Source organism: Hyalella azteca, unplaced genomic scaffold (genome assembly GCF_000764305.2).
Source record: "Hyalella azteca isolate HAZT.00-mixed unplaced genomic scaffold, Hazt_2.0.2 contig15387, whole genome shotgun sequence".
Taxonomy (NCBI): Eukaryota; Metazoa; Arthropoda; class Malacostraca; order Amphipoda; family Hyalellidae; genus Hyalella; species Hyalella azteca.
Genome location: NW_025945243.1, coordinates 305,603 through 332,768, shown reverse-complemented (window position 1 = coordinate 332,768; position 27,166 = coordinate 305,603). Strand labels below are relative to the sequence as shown.

Below are 27,166 nucleotides of genomic sequence, written 5' to 3'. Positions count from 1 at the left end.
TAGAATTTTTGTCCCAACAGAACAACCTGCAAAGTCTTTAGCTATGATTGGATTAGGAAACCTTTCAAGTCTGGTCTGAGCTGGTCTGTGAGCTTGTTCGGAGTGCGGTTAAGCTGCTATAAAAGCTCCTGAAGAAGTTTGATGTTCTTCAGTATTGGAGTATTTTTCATCGTACGCGAGTCACCCAGCGGCCTGTCCCCACCCAGTTGCTTATGAATCTTGTGAATGCAGCAGTAATGATTCGGAACTATTTTTTCTTTACGTCAAAAAGAGGTTAAGATTTCGTTTTGTTTGTGCGGTTTGTAGTTTTTAGTGTTTTAAGTTTTGTTAGTTAAGTTAACATGGCGTGCTGTTTGAGTGAAGAAGCAAAAGAACAAAAACGAATAAACCAAGAAATTGAACGCCAATTACGACGAGATAAACGAGATGCCAGAAGAGAACTTAAATTGTTACTTTTGGGTAAGTTTTGGTAAAATGATATTTACTCCCTCAAATTTTTTAGGCAATCATATAATTTACATCCATTTTTGTTTCACTCCAGTTCATTATAGCCTCAGCCCTCAGGATTGTGGAGGATAAGTCCTGCACGTTAAAGGCTCAAACTCAAACTTTACCTGCCTGCCTATAATGTGTTTGATATTGCTATCCTAAATCTCTGTATATACAATTTAAAAATCAGATTTTTTGACCAGAAATTGCATAAGTAATTGGTTTTGATGACAGTAAAATTGAAATTCAATGATCTTACTACATCACCATTGATCAATGTAGCCTACTGTTTAGTTTGTAAGGTTTTTACCTCTAGGATATAGGTAGGCTAGCCTGTATGAAAAATTTTCAATGAAATGGTGAAAATGCCTTGATGAATTTGATCATGAAATGTACCTCAAGACATAGTGGCAAAGCAGAGAGTTTTTTAGACTCTCCCTCAAGTTCATTTCTGAGTCTTATAAGTAGAACAGTACAGTATCCTGGATACCAGCATTATCATACTTAAGAAATTGGTTTAAATCATGGGTAAATGAGGAAACTAAAAATAAACTGATTCTAAAAAAGCTCTGGTTTGCCACTATGCCTCAAGGTGTTTGTTATTGAAATCACATCAATAAATCACTAGGCCAATTATCAAAGCCACTAAAGTTGCCATCTCATTAAAGTTTCCATGCTACAGTGGACCACTGTGCAGACTGCAGAGAGTGGTTTAATATCGCAAGATCTTTGGCGACGCTTGAGTAGCAAATTTTACGCCTTCAGAAGATCTTGCTGACACATTTAGATTCCAGGTTTCATAGTGTGGCACAAGAGTTGTTGTAATAGTATCTCAGGGATCATCTGGTCATTGAAAATCCACATGCCACTCGTTGGTCGGTAGGTTTTCCAGTCGTTAGTTGGTAGGTTTTCCAGTCGTTAGTTGGTAGGTTTTCCAGTTGTTAGTCGGTAGGTTTTCCAGTCGTTAGTCAGTAGGTGTCTTAGTCGTTTGGTCACACGTCACTTAACAAATCATCGTTAATAAGAAAATAACCTCAAGGTTTTGTAAATTCTATTGTTAATATGCAACACACCACAGGTATAATGCATTAATGGTTTAATTTCTTTACACCAAGCACCGTGCCATCTTTACTCCTGAACACTGACGGTGACGGTCTGACCGGCGACCGCTTCTGATAGTAATACCTACGTAAATATTGCGCGTAATCAAACGCAAGCTACCTATCCCTAAAATACGGAGGGCGCAGCTGTCTCGGAACGGCAAACTCATTTTAAAATACAAAAACTAAGGTATTAATTTTGTTTCATTTTCAACTCTTTATCCTATGCGGATTGCATCGAATTCCTTCCTTTTTAGCGTTGTCAACTGCACCTGACAATAAAATATAAGACATCAATGCAGCACATTCCAATATGTTAGAGTAATCGGCAATACTTGAAATTAAAAAAAAGCACAGAATAGTCAAATGAAGCTTGTGCAATGTATAACAAGCTACGACAACATTCTTGGTTAATAAAAGGGCTTTCTTTGGTCAAGAAGTTCAAGTTAACTTTATTTTCAGGAACTATTCCTACTAGACTACCGTACCTGAACTCGCCATCAAAAATTGTTAAAGTTAGCTCTCAAGATATAAGTGATTTTAGAGAAACTGTAAATGCTTTTTCCGCCATGACATTACTAATGAAGGTTCATTTTATGTACGGACAAGTTTTGGGCAAATTCTTTGTCCTATCCAAGACTTTGCTCCGCGCGTACTTGTTCTTTGCCCGCATCCTAATGTCAGTGAATATTTTGTTTAATTTAGCTAGTAAAAAAATGGCATCATTTATAATAAAAAAAGTGGTCTAAGTTACCCCATTTTACAGTACTTCAAGGGGAGAAGATGCACTCGAGAGCTTTATAATGAAAGAACATTCAAGAGCAAACACGGTATCGCTTTTTGACATGGTTAAGCTTTCCACAAGTGGATCACTCTCACCATCGATTTCATTAAGAAGCTTTTCTTTCAGCACACCGCGATTTACGCGGAACATTTTGCGGCCAACATCGCTGAAAAGCTCCCCCCAATTACCTATTCAATGAACTTCAATCGTATATAAAAACAATACATTTCTGCCCATGCTGCTCCGTTTGGTTTGGTCAACATGGTTTCGTGATTTCGATACTTATCTAGTTGAAAAAATTGCACTTCGTAGCTTTTAACTGATCATTTAAAATCATTTGCTAGTGCTTTCCTTCTAGCAAAATTACACTTCGAACATTTTTGCAGCAGGTAACGTGGCATGGTGGTAGTGACCAGATCTATTTTATTATCCCCATCTACTGAGCATATTTCAATGAAACTTTGCGCGTGAAATGAAATAATTAATCTGATGTGTTTAGCTTGTGATAAATTTTATAACTTCAGCTCCAATCACATGCCACACAGCAATACGTGCAAGAATTTCCTGTGGCGATTGGCGAACAAATTCTTTCCGAATTGCTGAACAAATCTTAATAAACTCAAGAACTCGGACTCACTAAAGATTTTCGCATGTGTTCAGTCGTTCAGATAGCAATATTTTTTCGAATTACCGCTGCATTCTCAAGTTATATGGCTGATCATTAGACATTCATACGAGAAGAGCTATAATCTATAGGGAAGGAATAAATTTTGAATAGAACATCGACTTTAAGCCTTCAAGTTTGAGGTCTAGAAATTTATTACTTGCTACATCCTATTACATATTACTTGCCTATCCAGGCCTATTTATTTAATGCCGAAGATACTATACTACATTCAGTCAGCATGTTACGAATGTAATAGTTTAAAATTTTCTCTGGATATTGTTGTGATCGGTAGATATTGGTTATAATTGTGTGATTAATTTTGCTCTTTGTGCAAAAACTACCTCCATTTGTACCAATGGTATGAAGGTTACAGAAGAGGCACACAGAAAATTTTATTGTAGTCAAGTTTCAACTTGAAAAGAAGTCAATGACCAGCGCCATCTGTCGGATTTTTCTTCCAAGCTTTAACACATAGGACAGACAGAACCAGAATTTTGTAAACTTGTGACTGATAATCGGCGGATGCGATGCTGTCTTGTACATTTCTGTTTCAAGCGGTGGCGTTACTGGCATCTGATGATCTGAAACCAAAAAAATACCTGAGTGATAGCAGTCAGTGTATTATTTTCCAAAAATATCGTGTATTACATTATTCATAGTCGTTGTAATATATAAAATTAACTATCAATCCAGGTTTGGAGTCATTGTAATTACCAAAAAATGGTCGTTAACTTTACAAAAAGTCGTTGAAATTCCAACGACTCCTGCCACACTATGAAACCTGGTTTAGATTGAAATTCTTGCATTTAATGTCAGTCTTTGGCCAACTATTTAGAAAAAAGTAAGGTTTCCAGTATGTTGGTCCGTTGGATGGATCAGGATGCAGTGAAGCTTTCTGGAAATCAGTTAAGAGGAGTTCCCACCAAAAAAATGTAAACATCAAGTTTACAATTAAGTAGGTCCTGGTGCGGTCACATTAGAGTGGTCAGACTGCATTATCACATGTTTAGTTGACACTTGCTCTACAATCAGACTGTTTTTAGGGTAAAATTAGTTATTTGGGGTGACATGTGCATGCCACCTTGTAAATACGTTGGTTGCTTGTAAATAGTTTTTAATTACTCAGCATAAATGGCTTTTCATTAAAAATTACCCGGCGATGCATCTTGAAATTGGCTGGCGACGCTTTGGGCTTAAAACCCATATATTGGCAATGCTGCATCCACCCTCTGCACCCTGGACAGTGGAAAGGAAATATTTCTTAAGAATGAAAATAGCCCCAGGGCAGGATGGAATTCTAATAATGAAGGTTCATAGCTATATTATTACCAATCCACCAAGACTAGTTTTTTGATCTAACAACGTTATTTGAGGTAAGAAAAAGAACTTACTTGGAGGCTTAAAACACGCATGATATATCTCATATGGGTATACTAAGGTTAAGCTTCTATAAAGTAATTAAACTCAACAATTAAAGCTTGACTTATAAAAAGTATTAGTTAGTTGATGATTAGTCTCTTAAGTTGACTGCAATGAACTAAATTTCATAAAGTAATTACAACTACACTGCCAATCAGACTTTTCCATGATGCACACTAAACATGCAATTCATGGGAGTGAGATTACATATCACAAAGAAAGCTGGCATGCAACTGATGATCCCAGCCCAGAGCCCAGTGCATATCTACTGGAATGATCATGGTTGCTGGCAGGATGGAATTCTAATTTTGACGGATCATATATTATTTCAACCCACCAAGACTAATTTTCAATCAAACGTTATTTGAGGCAAAAATATGAACTTCTTAAAGGCTTAAAACATGAATGATAACTTGCTCAATTTCTATAAAGTAATCACTTGGAAGCATGGTGGCAGGGAATTATTGTGAGTACTTGTCGGTCCACCGCCCTGCGTCGGTCTTAACCCTTCGCAAGGCACCATGCCCTTGGCCCTTGGGCCCCTCTTGCAAGTTGTAATGGTCTAAACTCAACAGTTCAACCCCATCCCCATGATCTCATCACTACTCCTTTTAGAAATATGTGGAGTTTCGAAATTGATAGTAATAAATCAATAAATATTTGAACTGGGAAATTCCTTAGTTACTTACGTTGGTTCCACAATGATATCAATGACGTAAAAAATTACAATGACATCGGTTAAGCGGCCATGATTCTAGCTTTGCTAAGTCCTTACACTCTTACCTCGTAATTCATGATGTTAGAACTTTGATATTCAAATGTTGAATATCTTTCAAGTGTCAATATCACAATCAAAATTATTTCACAATGAGAAATATGTTATAATATCACAATCGAAAATATTATTCACAAATAACCATCCATTTCAATGCCGAACTGGACTCCCATCTTCACGCTAGGCTGCTAGCCATATGTTTACATACGTCACAAACGGTGACGTATGTCGTCTCACGGTGACGTCACACACAAGAACACATGGAGACAAAAAAAAGCAATATTTTGCTGTACCAGAAAAGTTTTTCTGGAACATTTTGAGACTGTGCCTAAGCAGAATACGATATTAATAAATTATTAGTGAAGATACTAACAATAAAGTAGTTCATTTGATGGCTGCTGCTAGCGCTGGCATCTGAATACGGGCGTGCCACCTTTGTTTAGAATTTGAACAATTCAATATCTCACTGCAACACAAGTCAATACATTTGAAAAATTAGTAATGGAAAATATGATGCTGGAACACTTTAAGAGACCGGACCTAAACAGAATACGATATTATTATATTATTAGTGAAGACTGAAGATACTAACAATAAAGTAGTTCATTTGTTTGCCGCTGCTAGCGCTGTCATCTGTAATATGTGAAGCTTCTATGGGTAATTTTACTTCTATGGGTACAACTTCTATGGGTACAACTTCTATGATCAATTTGAATCATAAACATTTACCTAATGCAAGAAATTAGCAATCAATAATTCAAGGTTATTTTGTAAGTTTTGTAACAAGGGAAGACTACATTAAATACAAATTGGCAACTTATGCTAAAAAAATGCACTGAAACTGGGAACAGCTGTGACAGAAGGTGCCAGAAAGCGCCATCGATTCATTTGTCATTTTTTATTTCAAATCGCTTTCAGTTCTTTGATGCTGTTCTTTGATGCGTGGATTTTGATGCTGTTAACATTTAAATACTTGAAAGTATCTCTGATGCAAGCAAGAAATACTGGCTAAATACATTTTAATTTAGAAATTAACATCAATCGAAATTACTGTTGTTCCGGGCTGTGTTGGTTCTTGCAACCAATTTTTTGCATCCAGTCGCTTATAATGAAAATAAAATTGTTTAAGCAAGTATTTCTTGCATTAGAGATACTTCAAAGTTTGTTAATGTTAACAGCATTATAATCGATGCAGAAACGTACATTTTTATATAGATATTAAAAATTTAGGCTCTTTGACTCATATACTATGGCCCTATGGGTCTAGGATTTCAAATGGATGCATGTGTTCAAATTCAAATAAGGCCCGCCCACGGCCAGTGTCAGCTCAGCTGACGAACCGCCCCTTTCTTCAGAAGCAAGAAAGCTTTTGCCGGGTAAGGTTGTGTTACATGATCGGTCCTTGGTCCGTAAAGAAGTGTCGATCGGTTCAAAATGACATAAGACCAGGTTCTTTTGAATAACCTATAGAATTGCACCATGCTTGGAAGTTGCATGCCTGCACCTTGCACTCAACAATTATACTTATAAAAAGTATTAGTTAGTTGAAGATTTGTCTCTTAGGTTGACCACAATGAACTAAACTTCATAAAGTAATTACAACCACGCTGCAAAGCTGAGTTTTCCATGATGCACACTAAACACGCAATTCAGGCGAGCGGAACTACATGTCATGAGAGCCAGCATGCAACTGATATAGCTTTATTTCCTCCTCCCGGGCATAATCTAGTGGACAGTGGACAAGTGGAGTGATCATTGTTGACGGTATCCAAGTCCAACTAATCCACTATCATTTGTATATTAGTGAAAGAGATTGATTAATTATGTTATTTCTGATAGAGGTTTGAAATATTTTTGTAGAAATCTAAAATTCAAACAAATTATTTTGTTACTTTGACTTGGTTTATTCATAGGAAATATTCAAATGCAGATTCATGAAATGCTCTTAAAATGAATCAAATGATATATATTTATATCCATAAGAGGGATTAAATAATTGCAAAGCAATTTAACATCCTTTAAATAAAAATCTTTGCATTGAAACTTTTGGATGATGCAAATACCACAATATTTTTACACCATTAATTAGCATTATCTAGAGCTGAATGTCAACCTATCATTGGATGGCTGCTAAATGTTGCATTGTTCTACCCATTACGGTATATAGAACCTAAATAAACTTGGTTCATCAAAAGGACAAAAAGTACATAGTACAGTAAATTTTGAAATCTTCTCCAGTCATGAGATTTAAATTCAAACTCATAGGTGATCTTGAATTTGTGCATTGCATTATGCAATTTGTAAAATTATAAATTCTAAATAGGTACCAACTTTTTCAAATTGATTCTGAAAGCATAACAGCTATTGAATTCTAACACAGATAATTAATTTTAGCATCGTATTTCTAAAAATTGTGTATTGCATCTCTTTTAAATTAAAAAAATTTCTTTCACATCAAAATCAATGAGTTTTTTCTTACAGCTCCAATGATGATAGATGATCTTGCTCATATAGCTGAATACATTAAATTTAACGATTCTGTCATTTCAAAGACTCCATTGATTACAGAACTTTAGTTTTCACGAGTGTATTCAAGAACAGTTTCTGAAATAGTAGGGACATTTCCATTACCATTTATAAATGAGGTTCATAAAATACTTACCAAATCCAATCATTGTCATTTTATTCAGGATGTACCATAAAATGGGGTTACTTTGACCGGCGGGGTAACTTTGACCACTTTTCGTTTTTTCAACAAAAACCCCCAAAACTCAAAAACAATTCGACATAGAAAAATTTTGTCAATGGCCATCAAAGGCCTAATACTGAGCAGGGTTGGCGATTTTTTTGATTTTTTAAAAAAATCAAAAAAATAAAAAATCAATGATTTTTTTGATTTTTTCATGATTTTTTTGATTTATTTGATTTTTTTGATTTTTTCAACTTTTTTGTTTTTTTGAAGTGGTATTTTTTATGTTGCAATTAGCCTAACTAACAATAACAGTATATGGATCATAATGGATGGCTAAAAAGGGCACTTATTGCCATCAATAATGGCCAACAGGCCAAGGTGGTGTTTTACTTAGGGATTTTGGGGTAAACGATTATTGGTAAGTCTATTCATTAGCTTTGTAAAGTTTGTATGGAGCAAGGTAATGAGCTAAATATTGACCATTTAACTGGCTTCAATATTAACTTCAGGTTGTGGTGCATTGTAGTAGAACTCTTCTAGTTACATATGCAAAAGACAAATTTTAGGAAAGTGTCATAGTTTGCAAATGGGGGGCGCCGCCCTCAAATGGGCAAAATGTGACCATCTAATGGCAGCCGTGATGGGGTAACATCAACCGGTTTGGAAATTAAGTTAAAATTACCATATATAAGACTGTAGAGTCTGAAACGTAAAGAAAAAAACATTAATAGGTGTATTAAACATGAAATATGTTATATATGGTAATTTTAAATTAATTTCCAAGCCGGTCTATGTTACCCCGTCAGGGCTCACATTAGGTGGTCTAAGTTCCCCCATTGTGGGGTGGTGCCCCCCATTTGCAAACTATGACACTTTCCTAGCCATGCCTCACACTACTCTCCAGCATGCCAGAGAACTCTCTTTGAGGGTCAATTTATGGATGAACCAAGCATAGCTATGTGCACAAAAAAATTTTTTCCTTTGATCGTAATGAAAATTACACCACTGAAAAGAGAAAAAAATTTAGAAAAATATCATATAAGTATGAATTAAGTAAGTTTAAAAATGAAAAAGATATTAATTTTTTCTTATTTTCAATTATACCGCAAAAATGGACCAACTTCTGTCACTTTTTTTGGAAAAACTATCATTTGTAGGTTTCCTATAAGCCAATTTCAAAGTTTTTAGTACAATTGGAAAGCTTATGTTGTAGGCTATCTATTCTAACTAGAATAAAACATTTTGGTTGAGACTTTGACTGCAGGTGGGTGGGGGAAATGGGTGCAACTGCTAGATATGAATGCTATAACTTAACTTAAAGGCAGAATTGGATGGAATAAATTTCAGTTTCATGGTCTTGGCCTCATAATTGAGCGTAAAAATATGAAATTAAATAGAATACACAAATAAAATTTACTAGTAATAATATGATTAATTTTTATTAATATTAATTCTTAACTAATTATAATAAATATTAGTGAATATTGATATTAATAATAATATTAAATATGACCATTATCGTCATGTCACATCTCATCTTGTCTTGTGCCTCATCTCATCATCTCGTCTCATGCCTCGTCTCATCTCATCTCGTGCCTTGTCTCATCTCGTCTCAAGCCTCATCTCATCTCGTCTCGTGCCTTGTCTCATGCCTCGTCTCATCTCCTCCCGTGCCTCATCTGATATCGTCTCATGCCTTGTCTCATCTCGTCTCATGCCTCATCTCATCTCGTCTCGTGCCTCGTCTCATCTCGTCTCATCTCGTCTCATGCCTCATCTCATCTCGTCTCGTGCCTCATCTCATCTCGTCTTGTGTCTCATCTCATGTCCAATCTCATTTCTTGTCTCACATCTCGTCTCATGCTTGTCTCCTTGTCTCATGCCTTGTCGCATGTCTCGTCTCACATCTCATCTCAAATCTCGTCTCATGCCTCGTGTCATGTCCAATCTCACGTCTCGTCTCATGTCTCATCTCCTCGTCTCATGTCCAATCTCATGTCTTGTCTCGTGTCTCGTCTCGCATCTCATCTCACATCTCATCTCATGTCTCATCTCGTAGCTTGTCTCATGCCTCATCTCATGTCTTGTCTCATGTCTCATCTCATGTCTCAGTCTCGGCAGTAGTTCAGGACCAGCGTACCTCACTGGCTCATGACTGAACTGAACGTAAACTGTGCGACAGGACATGGTAGAAAAACTGTCAGAATGGCTGCAGAGCTCTGAAATTTTGAGAGCATGCTCTAAAAACTATAATCTTGATTTCAAATTATCTTTCATTAATTTCAAAATATGATATCAATGTTTATTTCTATCACAAATCTTACCCCTTGCACACCCCAGCTAAGCAGGTACATGTACTTGATAGACATTTCTTGAAAAAAAAAAAATGGTGTCATCATAGTTCAAGTTTTTTTAGTTCGTTTCCAAACACAAGTCAATCAAATTAAGCAATCATTTGGGTGGAACTTTCAAAATTAAATACCTTTCGCGCGCCGATGCAAAAAGTGGCTGTCCGCCATTTTGCCCGCATTGTTTACATTTGTGTGTACTTTGTGCACATACCTACCAAGCACTTCCATGTTACTCTCAACTTGGTATATGCGGCATTGATTTCCAACAAGTGGGATGTCAGTAAGCACTAGAGCTTTTAACCAGCTGAGAGGGTAGATTGCACATGAACCAAGTAGTGGTCATTTCTATTTCAGACAAATGTGGATTGGTTGGGGACTGTGGAGTCTAAAATTCAAATCATTGCACTGGAGTCTCCTCCTGCAGCGGAGCTTCACTTGCCCAGCAAAAATCTTCTCGTGGAAAGCGGTATAATTTTTGGATATAAAAAGTATCTTCCTCGCTGCTGGAGAAGAAATCCTTTGGACATTGCCATCTGCTACACATTTTTTCTTAAGTGCAAGTGCCGCAAGTTTCTTTTTTCTAAAGCACAAGTGACGTTGGATGAAGTGCCAGTAGACCTTGAAATGCAAACTGATATTATTAAAAAGAAAGGAGAAAAGTCAGCTCCTTGCAAGGCCATCAGGGAAGAAAATAAAGATGGATACTATCCTCTAAACATCTTGAAGCCAGCATCCCAGACAATCCAGCAAGGACAATTTTTCTCTCCAAGATAGCAAGTGCTTGATTTGTGGATATGATTTTTGTGGTACTATGTATATACCTCACCACTTCTGACAAGTCTTGAACTTCCATTTTATCCTATGATTGAACAATGAAGAAATATAGTGAATTTTCTCAAAAGTTGGAACATGAGTCAACCTTGCACAAGTGTTCCATTTAAATTTCAGCTTCTTGATGTTTTGATATATAATTTATTTAACAGGTTTTCAGAAAGTGTGGCATTGTTTATGGTTTTGGTTGTATGAAAGTTTATGTGGCTTTGACATAAGCTTCTTTGCAGAAAATATTATCTTATTCTTGTTTCTTTTTTAAAAGAAAACTTAGTTTCTGTCCTCTCTGCTAAATGCACTACCGTATCAAACATGATTTCCTGTATAGTGTCTTTATCTAGAAATTGAGGATTTGAGATCTCCGAATTTGCTTAGAATACTCAAATTAATCATGTTAAGTGTTCAGTTGAATTTGTAATAAATATATTGTCAAAATATTAGTTTATTTGAATTTTTTCTCCCTAAATTATTGATTCATACTACCAACTTGGAAGGCTATAAATAAATATCATGATTTTGTTGCTACTAATTTGAATTTGTATGGCATGACCATAAAAGTATGAATGAAAATAAAATGAGAATAGCATGACCACAAAATTATGAATAAAAATAAAATGGGAATAGCATGACCATAGAAGTATTATTAAGAATAAAAAGGGAATAACATGACCATAAAACTGTGAATAGAAATAAACAGGGAATAACATGACCATAAAAGTATGAATAGAAAAAGGAATAGTATGACCATAAAAGTATGTAAATAAGAGTGTCAATATATAAATATATCTCTGAATCTTCTTGGCACCAGTGGCTAGAGAACATTTACCCACATCATTAGATGTTTGGTCGTCCCAAAAATTGTGCTAGTATATATTTTAGACTCATAATTTTTTAATTGATTCCATTATTAGTTCAATTCGATGCAAGTATAAGTTTTCATTTAATGAATAGATTTATTTTAATGTGTTCCCTATTAGAATTTTTCAGTAGCATTTTTATTTTAGAAGCAAAATTTTCTACACAATAGCTATTTTTAGCAGTGTTGAATTAATGTATGACAGAAGCTGGATAGCAGCTTAAGAAAAAGCTATATATTTGATTTTGAATAAGGGAATTTTTTTTAGAGAGAAATGTCAAAGTAATGAGTAAATTTTGTACAGTATACTTTCATTTACATTTCGCACTGACTGTTGAAACACAGAACTTTATATTTACCTGCGGTTCCATCATACATACATTCATACTTGAAACTTGATTTCATTACCATGGGTACATTGAGTAGATACAAATGCCCAAACTTTTTGTATGGTCATTGCCAAAATAAGTTCAATTATCCAGCAACATCTTTTCAGGAAAATTTTTTCATGGTTGGTAACTGTGTAAATGCGTTTCAACTGCTGTTGAAATGCATAAGAATTTATCTTATATGACCACATCTCAACTTCATATAACCTAGGATATGTTAAGATATTCAATTAACCTATTTTTTCTTAAATCACTTTATAAGGGAGATATTAATCAAACATAATCTCTGCACTTAAGGGAAATACAAGTTTTTTTTATCTTCTTCAAATCACAATTAATGAAAGCATTTTTCTTTGCTGTATATACAACTCATGTCTTTGCTGTTTTGCAGGGACTGGAGAGTCAGGCAAATCAACCTTCATCAAACAGATGCGCATCATCCATGGCTCAGGCTACTCCGATGATGACAAAAGAGGCTTCATCAAGTTGGTCTACCAAAATATCTTCATGGCCATGCAGTCCATGGTGGATGCTATGAAGCTCTTGAATATCTCCTATGGGGACTCACAAAATCAAGTGAGATTATCTTGCTCATTTTTATCAAAGTTATATGGCTCAGAGGGAGGTTTCAACAACATTTGGTAGATAACTCTGTGACTTCTCTGTTGTTATTTGTTAATCAGATTATTTCCGTTGAATAAAAAATTGTCAGCATGTAGTGGAAATCCCACACATACCCTAAAATGGGGTAACTTAGACTACTTTTTTTTTTAAATGATGCTGGCCATTTTTTTACTAGCTAAATTAAACTTGAATTGAAACATGCAAAATACAGGTCTATACTCTAGGTTCACTCACCATAAATTGCTGGCTCCTGCCTCTCATAGTTTTTCTGTAATTTCAAAAAAAAAAAAAAAAATGATTTACCCCAGCTCTTGGGGTATCTTAGACTGGGTGGTAAAATCAATTATATTTTTCGGTAAAATAACTCCAAATAACTCCAGGTTTTGGTGCATTGTAGTAGAACTCTCCTAGTTACATATGCAAATGACAAATTTGAGGAAAGTGTCATAGTTTGCAAATGGAGGGCGCAAATGGGGGGTTCCCCCGAATGGGGGAACTTAGACCACCTAATGTCAGCCGTGAAGAGGTAATATTGACCGGCTTGGAAATTAAGTTAAAATTACCATATACAAGACTCTGTAGAGTCTGAAACATGAAGAAAAAACATTAACAGGTGTATCAAACATGAAATATGTTATATATGGTAATTTAAAATTAATTTCCAAGCTGGTCTATGTTACTCCGTCAGGGCTGACATTGGGTGGTCTCAGTTCCCCCATTGTGGGGTGGCGCCCCCCATTTGCAAACTATGACACTTTCCTAAAATTTGTCAGTTGCATATGTAACTAGAAGAGTTCTACTACAATGCTTCAAAACCTGGAGTTATTTTACAAAAAAAAAATAAAAAAAATTGGAGGGGGTACTCCAACAGGCTTTATATAATAGCTCTTTTTTGTGGGTCACATTTTTAATTTTCTAACCTCTTAGATATGCAAACTTTTTAAATCTTTCTATTGTGTTACGCAGCCTCAGTATTAGGCCTTTAATGACCCTTGACTAAATTTTTCTATGTCAAATATTTTTTGAGTTTTGGGTGTTTCTGTTAAAAAAAAAACGAAAAATGGTCTAAGTTACCCCGGGAGTCTAAGTTACCCCATTTTATGGTATCTTACATAATCTGTTTCCATGAGATACAAGTTGCATTTCTTTACTATTTCAAATTATATTTCAAATTCAAATATAATTTCATCATCATCACAAATCTTGTGAATGAGTAATTGTAATTGAGTAATTTAACTAGTTCTTTCTAGCCCATTGTTGTATGTTTTTTGTTCTATAATGCTCTGAAGCCACTATGGTATTTTACTTCAATTGTTGTTTCTCATACTCAGGAGTATGCCACTCTAGTAAAGTCAAAGGTGTACGAGAATGTGACAACATTTGAGGAGCCTTACATAACAGCCATCAGAAGCTTATGGCAAGATCCGGGCATACAGGACTGCTATGACCGGCGTAGAGAGTATCAGCTCACTGACTCTGCTAAGTAGTAAGTGGGATAAGATCTTATGTCTCCCATCCTCTTTAGCTATTTGCCATTAGTGTACAAATTATGACTCATGTTGAATAGTGTTTATTGTTGCAAAAAAATAACTTGCTGCTGTAAAATTCTTGAGGATGAAATTGTTTGTAAAACTGCAATTTCAAATTCTACCAACCCTTGCATCACTATATTCATTAGAGTAATTTAGCTTTCTTTTAGTTATTATGATTATATTATTATTGATACCATAATACTGCAAGTGTTGTATCTACGTCATGAATAGGTAAATTTTTAGAATCGTTTGAACTCTAGTTTTGCTTTGGTAAGTTCTTATGCATTTTTCCTGTCAAAATGCCATTAATGATTCTTTTATTCACTGAAATATGTTGAAGTGCCTTCTGCCAGTTAATCTTGATAAGATAAATCTAAGAATTTCTTGAACAAGTATAAACTGAATTTAATCCATAGATCCCAGGTTTTTTTCTGTGATGTGTAATTTATTAATACGAGTGCTCAATTATTACAGGTTTGAGAGCCTAAGGTATCTCAATGTCATTTCAAGGCTCTTATTTGTTAACAGTGAATGCTGTTCATATTGTAAATGTAGGTACTATTTTAAAAATAATCTTAGCAGTTTTGAGCAATACTTCCACAGTATTTTCTTGTTTCTGTCCTTGACTCTTTGATTTCTGCAGATCTTTTTTTAAAAGCCTTAATGATGTGGTAACTTATTATTAGAATTTGATTTGATCAACAAGTCTCTACTAATCTTAACCATTCTTATCACACTTCTTGTCTGACACCAACACGCGCATATGCTTATCACTATTTTTGAAGATACATTATATTTCCTTGAGCCGGTGATTAAAGTCTTGGAACATTTTGGTTCTCTTTCATTCACTTTTGCTTTGTAACCACCAAGTGTATTGTATTCTACTCTTCAGTGCCGAAGCAACAGGAAACATTGAATTCTATAAGCATTTCATCTGCTAATTCTTGGTGGATCCATTTCAATAATTCTTTGCGAATTTTTGGTGAAAGACTTCAATCGCAACCAGATTTATCACACTAATAATTTTTAACTCAGTGACACCACAGACTCATAACTCTTAACAGAATATTAAACTTCTGTGCCTTTGATTAGGTATGCTTACGAGTTTATGTACCTATTTATTTTTTTTTACAAATGGGACTTCAAATTTCAGATTGAAGTGTAAGTTCATTCTCAAATAATTGTATTCATTCATCATCTAGTCTTATTCAATATACTAATTGCTCTGCGGTTGTCAACGGCCAGTGAAGCTTTATGAAAACAACTGCTTATGTTGATGCTCCTGTTGGCTGAAATAATGGGTGATGTGTGATGTGTTAACGCTGCCATCTCGCTCATTTCCCAGCTATTTATCAAGTATAGACCGCATAGCAGCTCCTGACTACCTGCCTACTGAACAAGATGTACTTAGAGTGAGAGCCCCCACAACTGGTATAATAGAATACCCTTTTGATCTGGAAGAGATCAGATTTAGGTAAGGTAGGCACGTGGCTGTGCCGTGGTGCATGGCTTCATGTTAGCTTCTAGCCACAGACGATTTGTTGTAAAATTACTGCTGCTGCTCGTGCTGCTGCTGCCGCCGCTGCCGTGCTGTCTATTATTTTTTTCATTCTTGTTTTCTGTCTCTTCACGTTAGGAAGTATTTATTGCCATGATTCTATTACGTAGACTCTTTTTCGTTATTGCGATCTTGGCATGTTTGTCTTTTTTTTCTCTGCACTCATTCTTTATTTGTTCCTTCCAATTACTATTGTGGATGTCATTCATGCTGTACCGTATTTGATCATTTTACTCTCATAGCACTCTGAGTGGCATGTTTTTCTTTTTCTTTGTTCCAGCTACCTCGATGATTTGGAACGAATTGTTGACCCTGAATTCTTGCCTACGGAACAGGATATTCTGAGAGCTCGAGTACCCACCACAGGCATCATTGAGTATCCCTTTGATCTGGACTCGATCATCTTTAGGTAGAGTCCCAACAGCTGCTCAGTGCAATGTACTGTTATACTCACAAGACTAGTAACCTACAATGAGACCGGCGTCTACATCAGACTGTGCCATGTGCTGCTCATTGTCTCATCTTAGTTGTAGCTTATTCATGGAATGATTCATGGCTTTGAGCTCCTAATTTAATTCTTATTTATAAAATACTCCTTTTTGTAGCTTTGTAGTAAGGCAATAGTTGACTATTTATTCGTGTTTCTATCCGAGTCTGAGCTCTAGTTTCACAAGACCTACAAGGCTTGGCTGTGTAACTGCTACGTCTTGCATGTTCAATTTATTGTTTTACTGACTTCAATTATAAGTTTTTGCTTTGAACAAGCAATGTTTGTGTTCGCAATCAAGTTAATTTTATGTGTCCAATAAAAGTTGGAAATATAAGTTCCAATGGAGTATTAATTTTTATTTGAAATAATCAAAATCCTTGCTGTCCGTTTTGCATGCCTTTCACTGTAATTTGTTGCAAGATACGTATTGCAAAATTTGAATTTTTTGTTGCAATTTGCGATTCAGAAATGAAGTGATATCATTTCAGCCTAACTTTGATGTCAATGTTTTAGTAACTGAGGCATCAGGTCAATGTTTGTGTGGGTAGATGTCCGAGTCGTCTTGCATCTTTTAACTTTACGTTCCTTTAGCACGAGTGTCGTCAATATCTTTAGGGCATGTCCACTTTAACGCGCAATTGAAGAGATATTTAGACTTGATCTAGAGTTCATATTATCTGCAGTTGAATTACTGAATTCTTTGTGCATTGATATATTGAAAATATTTTTATACAAGACTTGGCTTTTTTTTTGTACTCTATAAAGTTTGAGCTTTTTAAAAAATATTCTTGAATTATAAAGAGGTTTGGGGGTGTTGCAGAATGGTCGACGTGGGTGGGCAGCGGTCAGAGCGAAGGAAGTGGATTCATTGCTTCGAGAACGTCACTTCCATTATCTTCTTGGTGGCGCTCTCTGAGTACGATCAGATTCTTTTTGAATCTGATAATGAGGTAATTATCAGGTTGGCTTCTCATCGCCAAAAAGAATTGCATGCATCGCCAAACAGCATTGCATGCACGGTGCCGTTGGGTGAAGGGTGAATTGAACAATTTGAATGTGGCATTTGTCTCTTAGCCCATACTGCCTGCAGGGGGCTGGTGAGTGCACCTTACTGTTTCATGATTAAAAAGATGGATGAGCACCAGCTTCATTTCACAAGTAAATTTCTTTTTAGGACAAAACTTTATATTTTATTCATTATCAGTTTATAATAGTCTGTGCTAACATTTGCAATGACTTTGACATGACATTTCCGTAGGGATACTCGTTTACTTGAGAATTGATTTTCTTGCTTGCCTGGCAGAACCGCATGGAGGAGTCGAAGGCGCTATTCAGGACGATCATCACGTATCCGTGGTTCTTGCACTCGTCCATCATCCTCTTCCTGAACAAGAAGGACTTGCTCGAGGAGAAGATCTTGCACTCTCATCTAGTGGACTACTTCCCCGAATATGACGGTAAGTGGCCATTTTTTTTCAAAGAAGTTTTGCAATTCAATTTCTTCTTTGGTAAAGTTCCGGTTAACCCTCAGAACTACCTAGAAAAAGCATAAGAATGGAAGTAGTTGACTACCAAGTTGAACCTTCTGCGTCGAGGATAATTGAGATCAAGATTGGCGTTTGTCCTAAGTACTTTTAATATATTCTGATATCGCTCCTAGTGGATTTAGTAAAGGTAAAGGTATCCAACAACCTAAGCTGTTGATAAAATGAATGTTTCTGTGCAAGACGTCATGAAGATAAATATTATTAAAAGATATACAATGTGGGTTTTTTACTGCGGCTCTGGATGATATTAGGCCCTAAACAAGATGACGTTGCAGCACGGGAGTTTATCCTACAGATTTATCTCAAGACTAACCCCGACCCTGACCGCATGTGTTATTCTCATTTCACATGTGCCACAGGTCAGAGATGATTGCAACGTAAAGCCCTCGCGCGTGTTACGCTATGTCTACGGCTATATTATCTATCATTAATGATTATAACTAAATACCTGGTAACAAGGTTATTATCAGTAGAAAAGAGGTTAATGCTGACAATGTGTCACGAACGATTGCCACGTAAATTGCTTGCTTGTGTATAATGTAATAGCATGTCCATGGCTATGTAACTCAACGCCAATGATTAAAATAATTATCATCTTCAGTAAGGGAAAGGTTAGCGTTTAAATTACTGAGGTTGTGTCTTTGAATTTATAGTTTTTTATCTGGTAATTGTTTTTAATGAGATTTTATGAGCGCTCTGGATACTGTTGAAAAATTCTGCGTAATTTGTACTGGTAGTTTTATTATTTAAGTATTCTGTTCAGTATTCATATGGGCTCTAACTTCCAGTATTTTAACCTAAAAATATTAGTTTTTGTAAAGGTCGTAATGGTCGCCAGAAAATACAATAAACAACTTCGATCTCGTGTGTCTCCGCCACTCGTATTCTAACATGGCAACTACTAAATACTTTTTTGATATATATTGACATCTTCGAGCGACATTTATAGCTTTCAACTGCTCACCCCCTTTGCATTATCAAGAGATTGGTAAACCCGAGTTACGCGGTATGTTGACGTGCGTGCTATGTAATTTTTGACGGAGTGATTGCATTTTTCACTCCCTGCAGTGTGAAGTTTGGTTGCTTAATTTCTAATTACTGTTTGATTAATCCTGACTCTGGCAATGCTTGCCACAAATCTGCACTGCTGGACCCTGAATTAAGGTTCCCAGAAACTATCAGGTTTTGAAATGTTTTTAGAAATAAAGCTCCAATGTATCAAATTAACTTCAAGATCACGATTGTATGACAGCAATTAATAACGCATCACTGTTGACGTGTGAAAAATTATTTACTGACAGTCAATCATGCATTGATACTCGATCGAAGATGTACTGTTATTGGATCCCTGTACATTCTTGCGCCGTTGTAGTTTCATATCAGCTTCTGTAGTTGAATCATTTGTTGAATAGTTCGACCAAAGTATTTAGTCGGATCATTAGTTGTATTCTTTACTGCTATTTGCTTCTTACAGGTCCAGTAAAGGACGCCATCGCTGCACGCGAGTTCATCTTGAGGATATTTGTTGACCTCAACCCTGACCCTGACAAAATAATCTATTCGCATTTCACATGTGCCACAGGTATTGCTTCCTTGTATTGCTTCCTTGTATTGCTTCTCTTAGTCGTAGTTGGTCTCGACGTATGCGTGCGTTGTTACAGCTCAGGTAAGTTTGCTTTGCTTTGCTTTTTCCGGAGTTTGTTTTTGTTCGTTTTCCGAGTGTAATCGTGATTCTGTTTCAGTCCATGTTTTCTTAACCATGTAGAGCAGATGGGGTTACTGCTTTTGACTATTGACTTATTCTTATTCTCGCCCAACGTGAGCATTATTATTCTATTCATAATAAAGGAAAAAACTGACATTATAATATAGGTCTGATCTATTGAATGCTTTTTGAGCATTGGACTTGTGCTGTTTGATTAATGAGAATTTTAGTTCTTAATACGCAGAATATTGTCTTTCAAGCATTCATACTGATACTTAGTGATTTACTTAATTGATGTTTGTGGATGCATGATATACTGTTAAATGTCTACTACGTAGTTGTTTTGTGATTTAAAATTCCGTTCTTTTGCATGTTGTTTGCAGCTTCTAGGACACTCATTCTCCTCCTATTTTGTTTTCTCTTGAATGTGCTGCATGGATAACACTGTCCTCTCATAAAAAAATTTCCTCAAATATCGACCCTCAATGGTTAATCTCTTTATTCTTTTAACACTCAGTATATCGCTCTATCATCAAATGCTTAGTAAGCATATTAATAACATCGTGGAATGTTCTTGGTATGTTGTTTCGTATTGTTTGAATGGCTTCATATTTTCTTGCAACTCGATTGATGCTACAGACACGGAGAATATCAAGCTTGTGTTCTGTGCCGTCAAAGACACGCTTATGCAAAATGCTCTCAAAGAATACAACCTGGCCTGAGCTAGACTCTCCGCCTCCCTTCTTGCTCCTAATATGTCTATAGTATCTGTGTCGAATGTTTCTAATGTTTGATTATTTTTTCTTTCTGCATGCACTAACATGAGTTTTGATTTGATTTAGAGTGTAATTTGCTTGCTAAAATTTGTACATTTCTAAAGCTTATATTAGTGCCAGTCTAATACTAGTTGAATAACTAGTAACTGTTGAATGATGGTGTTTCCTGGCTACCACGACGCGTTTTTCTGTAAATATATTGTAGGGAATCATTCTAAGTGCTGAGTGATCAGCTAAATTCACACAGGAAGCTGAAGTTAGCTGCGCTTCAAGTAGTGTTCTGTCTTCTCAACTTCGGGTGTTGTCTTCAGCCAGGGTTGGTGATTTTTAAGATTTTTGAAAAAAATAAAAAATTGATTTTTTATTTTTCATGATTTTTTCAATTCTTTTTCAGTTTTTTTATTTTATTTTTTATGATGCGATTAACCTTCTAACAATAACTGTATTTGGATGGCTAAATAGGGCAGTTATTGCCTCCAAGAATGGCCACGGTGGTGTTTACCACTTTTGGACTTTGGGTAACCATTATTGATAAGTCTATTCATTAGCTTTGTAAAGTTTGTATGGAGCAAGGTAACGAGCTAAATATTGACCATTTAACTGGCTTCAATATTAAACAACACTTCAGGAATGCAGATCTTTTAAACATTGAAGAGTCACATAACAGATGGGTAGCTAATAGCACAGTGCACAACACTATCAATGGATCTGCTTGTTTTATGTCCTATAAATCTACCAGACTCTACCCTCTGAATACACCGACTAGTAGTGACTGACTGCACTGTTCCCATTTGATTCAGACCAATAAATCAAGATTAAACATAAACTGAACAACAACCAAACCAACCTCAAACGACTTGAAACGAGACTTATGTTATGAGAAAAGCTAACACTGTTTGAAATTAACACAATTCAAACATTTTATTTCCATTCTTTTATATATAGTTTTATAATTGTAATTGTTTTTTTCTAGTTATAAATTCACATATTTGAAGATTGAAATTAAATATTTTAATAAGTATACTCATATTAGTGTGGAAAATCTTTCTAAACGCTGAAAAGGTCAATACAATCGCAACCAACCCTTCTTATATAAGCTAGATAACATATGTAATGTAAATTGTATAATGTAATTAATATATAACAAATAGTCAAATAGTTAGTTGAAGATTACTTATAGTCTTATAAGAATTAGCTAAGCTGCTAGCTATGTACAATGTATTGCAACACTTGATGCCTCTGTACCAAAAATATACAATTCATTGGAACGTAATACACACTAAAGGCAACAGGGTTATATTCCAATTTGTCGTAGTAAATTTACACTAAACCGTGAATAACAATGCCTCAAAATAAATTAAAGACTGCCACTCAATATATTTTAATAAATAAAAAATATAAAAATCGAAAAAATGAAGAAAAAAAATAATTTTTTATACAAAAATAAAAATATTTAATCGCATGATTTAATCAGTTTGATTTAATCATGGCCAACCCTGTCTTCAGCCTACACTTCTTGCTTTCATTTCTGATTATCATTTCCGAATTTTTGTGAGCATGAAACGAGCAGATTATGACCATAAGAATTTAAAATTTTAGCAATTTAGAGATCTGCGTAATCTAACGTATTACCTTTATTACATGCTGAACAATCATTTCATTATATTTATTGTAATATTTGGACAAAATTTTACTTTAGATTACGGTACACGTTTGTATTCTTTTATTAATAGCATTGCATCAACAGTTCTTGAAGCCCAGTCCTGCTGCGTTGTTTCTGTTCTTAATTTCGAAAACCAATCCTCCTGGACTTAGCCTATTTTTCCAGTTTTTATTTTGCCCATGCGCGTTGTTGCCCCATGATGATCTTCACTTATTGATTTTTTTTTTACGAATTTTACTGAATTTTTCTTGCATGGGTTGCATGCTCTTAAGTCGGGACTCTCACACTGTCGGAGGTAAGTTCCTGTCTGTTGATTGAAAACGAATGATTGATCATTTTGATGTTATTTGAAGATTCTAAATAATTGTTTGGCTAAACCTCTATGTGTAGGTCATAACTTACGCTTCCGATCTAATTTTTTAGTCTAGATACGAACTAATTCAATCATCACGAGATATTGGTGCACTTAACTTAGCCAAGTATAAGTTCTCATTTAATGCCAGCTTACGATATTATTTCTCTTCAACACTAATTTCTGAAAATTTTAAGCATCAGACACGAACTTTTGAGTAATAGTTATTCAGTGTGTGCATTGGGTAATGTTGCTGCTTACTAATCATTTTGGCATTTTTCAGACACGGACAATATTCGATTCGTCTTTGCGGCCGTGAAAGACACGATCCTTCAGTTGAACTTGAAAGAGTACAATCTTGTGTAAAGATTGGTTGCACGCCACGACTTCTGCGATGCAAATCTTTCTGAACCTGCGGCCTCGCTAAGCCACAATAAGGGACTTCTAGAGCCACTGCAACAAGCCTCAATGACCCACTGCAAGAGTTCTCACTGGGTCACTAATAGATGCATCATTGGACAATTGCTTAAAAGCCTCGCCGATATATTGCAAGGGGATTCATTGGGCTGCTACTGTATGCCTCCATGTGGTTACTGAACGTGCCTCACTGGGTTACACGTTGCTGGTCCATGGTTTATTGCACTGGTCCACCGCTTTAAAGAGCTGACTTGAGCCACTGCCAATGGCCTCGCTGGGTCACTGCCAAGGGCTTCTCTAGGGCACAGCTATTGGTGTGAATGAGAATGGGTAACTGCTATTGGTTTTAATATGACCGCAGTTTTTGACTTCATTAAGCCATATAAGAAGTCTTGCTATGTCAAGCCTAACTGGAGATAGTCGCGGTATCGCATTGCTTCATAAACCTTCTGTTGCAATTCTGATGAATTGCTGTTTTTGAAGCACTTTTTAAGTGCATTTCTCAATAGCCTCTTCAAAGATCTTAGGTAAGACGCGCGCCATGCGTCTCCCACTATAAGTGCTTTGACCACAGTAACCGCATGACCCAACAGCGGTTAACAACATAACAGTGTTAATGCATTTTTCTTTATCTAATGAACCCTGGGATTATTCAGGGTTATTTCTCTATTAAATTTGTCAAATTTTTGCTGCTGCACTATAGCGTTCAAGGTGTTTCCCCCATTGGAATTTCGTTTTATATTGTGGATGCACATCCTGTTTTGTGAGAACTGCAAGCAGTGAGTGCAGTGTGTTGTATTCTATTTTTCCTAGTCTACTGGAGCTAATGCCGCACACGCACAGTTGTTGTCCTAATATTTTTTGTTTCGAATTAACCTCTACTTCATCATTTGTTCCTTGAATCTTCCATGTCGCCAATACTTTGCTACATTTCGATGCATTTTTTTCAGCCTCATTATATTGACACCATAGCTAGTCATCACTATGCAACAATTTGGTCTGAGAGGTGTTATTTCTCCACTAAAGACCACCGATTAGACGAAGTCATCAAATCAGTTGTCAGCGAATTCTACTCGACACTATTCGCTTGCTCTCACTCCAATTCAATTTCAATTCTACTATGCTTTTCTGTGTTTGTGGTCAAGATCGTAACACTGTCACATGAACCTATAAACTCAGTCATTCTAGCTGAGTTGGGAATATTCCTTTTATGTAAATTTCAGTATTTTTTTGGACTATTAACGTGGAGGGAAAATTTGTGATGTTGCTAGTTCTGTTGTTTGCTTTATTGCTTGTACAGCGTGATGGTACCTAGGTAGCGTGAGCGCGTCCTGTGCGAGTGTATGTGCTAGCGTGTGCGTGTGGGCTGCTGGAGATATCCGTGCATTCCCTGTGGCAGTGAAATACTTGGTGTTCTTCATTGTGCTCATTTCTTCTCACCAACACAACCACCACTCGTGTGCTGCTAGTCCTGCTACACACTCCCCGTACTGTCTCACTTGCCCTATCACGATCATGAACTATAATCTTTTTTTCTCAATTGTCCCTTGCCACGCTCGTGTACGCCAGTCGGTCTCCGAAGAGTGCATCGTGTTCTGTGTTCTGAACTCATAGCTTGATTTGGGCGGCTCTACTGTCGCGTCCCTTGTGTAGTAAATAAACTAAACTCTGTGCCAAATCCACACCAGCTTCATGATTTGCTCCTGTTGTGCTGAGAGCCTTGCCATTGAACCCACGTGACACCTCCGTTTAGCTATGTGTCGTCCCAGACTCTTCTATACTAATTCATTTTACGATGTTGGTGGTTGGGTGATAGTGTGTTACCTCTAAGCATTTAGTTATTTTGTTGACTTTGATCACAATTTTATATATTATTGACTATTTAATTGTGTTGCTGTCATTGGAGGATTTAGGCTTTATCAGCAAGATAGCATTCGACGCCATTTTTTAATGCTGTCTCATTCCGCGTACGAATAATGTCTTTACCTTGTCTATACTTTTTCCTTCGTCTGGCTTCGGTAAATGTTTTTTCCGGAAAAAGATGCTTTATATATATATAGTGTACAGTAATAACGTTAAAGGGCTTTTTTTTTGTTGATTTTCAACTCTGTTCTCATTACAGAATTGATTTTTTGGGCGTATTATGCTATTGGTACGTTTCAGTCTTACTAAATACGACATTACTTGGTCATATGTATTCTACTGCCACAGCTCGTGTTAGGCAATTTACGTGATGATCAACTAGCTTTGAGGTGAACTTGTGAAATGAAGTGACTCGAACATAGATTGCAGAATTAGTGTCTCTCAAGTCTTTCTGATGGAGCGACGTTTCAGATTCCTTTGGTGTAACCACCTTACTGAAATGCAGTGCGTAATTATACTGTCATATTTATGGTGCACTGAATGGGATGCATTTTGGGTGATTTGAACTCTTATCAATGATGAAACAGTAGGTGAAATGATGATAGTTATCCTTACGATCTGAATGAAGCTCCATAGTGTAAGAAGAGATGTGAGCGCATTTGTTTTCTACATTCAGGTGCAACGTTGCTTGTACTAATGTTTGCTAGAATTTCAAAGAATAGGTTATTTCTTCATTAATATGCACCAGACCGCGGTCACACATACTCGTATTTTGTTTCTTAACTTGAACTAACGTAATTGGTTCTGTACCGGTTGGTGACGTAACAGACTGTAATGGATTGATGGTAGAATTTTCCTCTTCATTTGGACTTGCTCGGCGCCTCTAATTGACTGCACAGGCGCGGAGTGTTGAGTGAGCGCGCCGGACCTCTAGTGCTCGGCTCATGACATCGTTCAGAAGTCCCACTGAGAATGACGAAAGTCTTGCTGTGTTGGATTTTCTAATGTTCGTGTATTTTATGTTGTATGTAGGTGTCCTTATGTTATTTAGCATCTTGGTTTGGCGAGTGGTGACAATATGGAGCGCCCTAGTATGTTTTTTGGCGTGAGAAATTACTACCGTCGATTGTCACCCTCGACTGTGGAGTAAGACAATAGGGGTTTTTCAAGTGATTGTTTCTTACTTTATTACTGATAACGCTGTCTTGTCCTGGTGTGGTAATCAAGACTCGTTTTCTTCCATGCGCCTCGTGCACGGCACTTGTCGTGTATGCCCCAAATATATCGATAGCCGTGCAGTGCTTACAAGCAGCGCCAACCTCTCGGCTACTACATTTCTAGAGGCGTCCCTGATCTCTCAGAGCCTCTGAAAGGCGCGTCACTCAATCTTTAGCTCCTCGTAGCCTTTTTAATCACTTGCTCTTGATATTAATCATCCCCTTCTGTTGTGCATAACCTCTTCAAAAGCTTTGTTTAGTAGCTGCTGCTGAGCCCTGTTGTGCACCATTACGTTGCTCCTTGTGTCGCATCAGTTAGTAACTGCCTTCTAATGTGCGCGTCAACTTAGGAAAGTTGCTAAGCCAGCACTGGCAGGAGTCTATGCTACCTGTCTGCCCTCTTAGGAGCATGTCTCATCTTAGTGAGAGGGGAGTGTATGGGCGCTCACCTTCCCCTCTCCCAAGGCCTATGCATTTACTTGCATCGGTACCATTTTGTAGCTTGTACAGAAAACCTTTATTGTATCATTTTTATGATGTTTATCTTGAGTTATTTTATTTTTGGATTTTTTGCATTTGTACTCACAAAAGCAAATTCGATAGTTTTTTATTGTACCAAAGTATATTGTTTCTTGATTGGCTCGATGCGTTGCGTGTGCGACTTGAGCTGTGTGGAAGCGCCGCCGAGGCCCCGCTTCCGTGCCCCTTGCTTGTGCAGCCGACGCTGCAGTCTCCCCCCAGCTAAGCGCTCGGCCGCTCGGGGCTCGCGTGCCATCCATCGCTCATTCCCATGAGCGTTGCGGCACGAGTGCCTCTACATCGCACACACATCTGCATCAATTGCCCCCTTCTGATTTCCCAATAAATATTTATTGAAACTAATTACTCTTTTATTTTCATGATTTTCATTCTTGATAAATGACTAACGAGGGAATGGCGCTACGTGAACTGGTTAAACAAATGTTAGTTAGGTCGAAGTGTACGTTTTTATCGGCATATTACGGACGACAATGGAGATTTCAAATGTTTTCCATCGGTTTTCCATATTTTAGTAATGTTTTCCGCTGAG

General features: G+C 36.6%; 1 protein-coding gene across 2 annotated transcripts; it reads left to right on the top strand.

The window, feature by feature from the left end:
- On the top strand, positions 1-26,979 carry LOC108672837 (guanine nucleotide-binding protein G(q) subunit alpha). 2 transcript variants are annotated; one of them, XM_018160578.2, is made up of 8 exons: positions 1-459; positions 12,745-12,929; positions 14,309-14,463; positions 16,348-16,476; positions 17,378-17,507; positions 17,861-18,014; positions 19,579-19,686; positions 22,884-26,979. In XM_018160578.2, exons 1-8 carry the CDS (start codon positions 342-344, stop codon positions 22,964-22,966), a joined length of 1,062 nt encoding a protein of 353 aa, XP_018016067.1. In that variant the 5' UTR covers positions 1-341; the 3' UTR covers positions 22,967-26,979. The 2 variants fall into 2 exon arrangements, with proteins under 2 accessions (XP_018016067.1, XP_018016068.1); XM_018160579.2 differs by lacking the exon at positions 16,348-16,476 and adding an exon at positions 15,855-15,983.
- The last annotated feature ends 187 nt before the right edge of the window (positions 26,980-27,166 follow it).

Excerpts from the sequence above, each read along its gene's own strand:
- LOC108672837 (XM_018160578.2), top strand. The coding sequence starts at position 342 with ATGGCGTGCTGTTTGAGTGAAGAAGCAAAAGAACAAAAACGAATAAAC. Across the intron at positions 460-12,744 it reads ACTTAAATTGTTACTTTTGG|GGACTGGAGAGTCAGGCAAA; the intron begins GTAAGTTTTGGT and ends GCTGTTTTGCAG. Across the intron at positions 17,508-17,860 it reads TTTTTGAATCTGATAATGAG|AACCGCATGGAGGAGTCGAA; the intron begins GTAATTATCAGG and ends CTTGCCTGGCAG.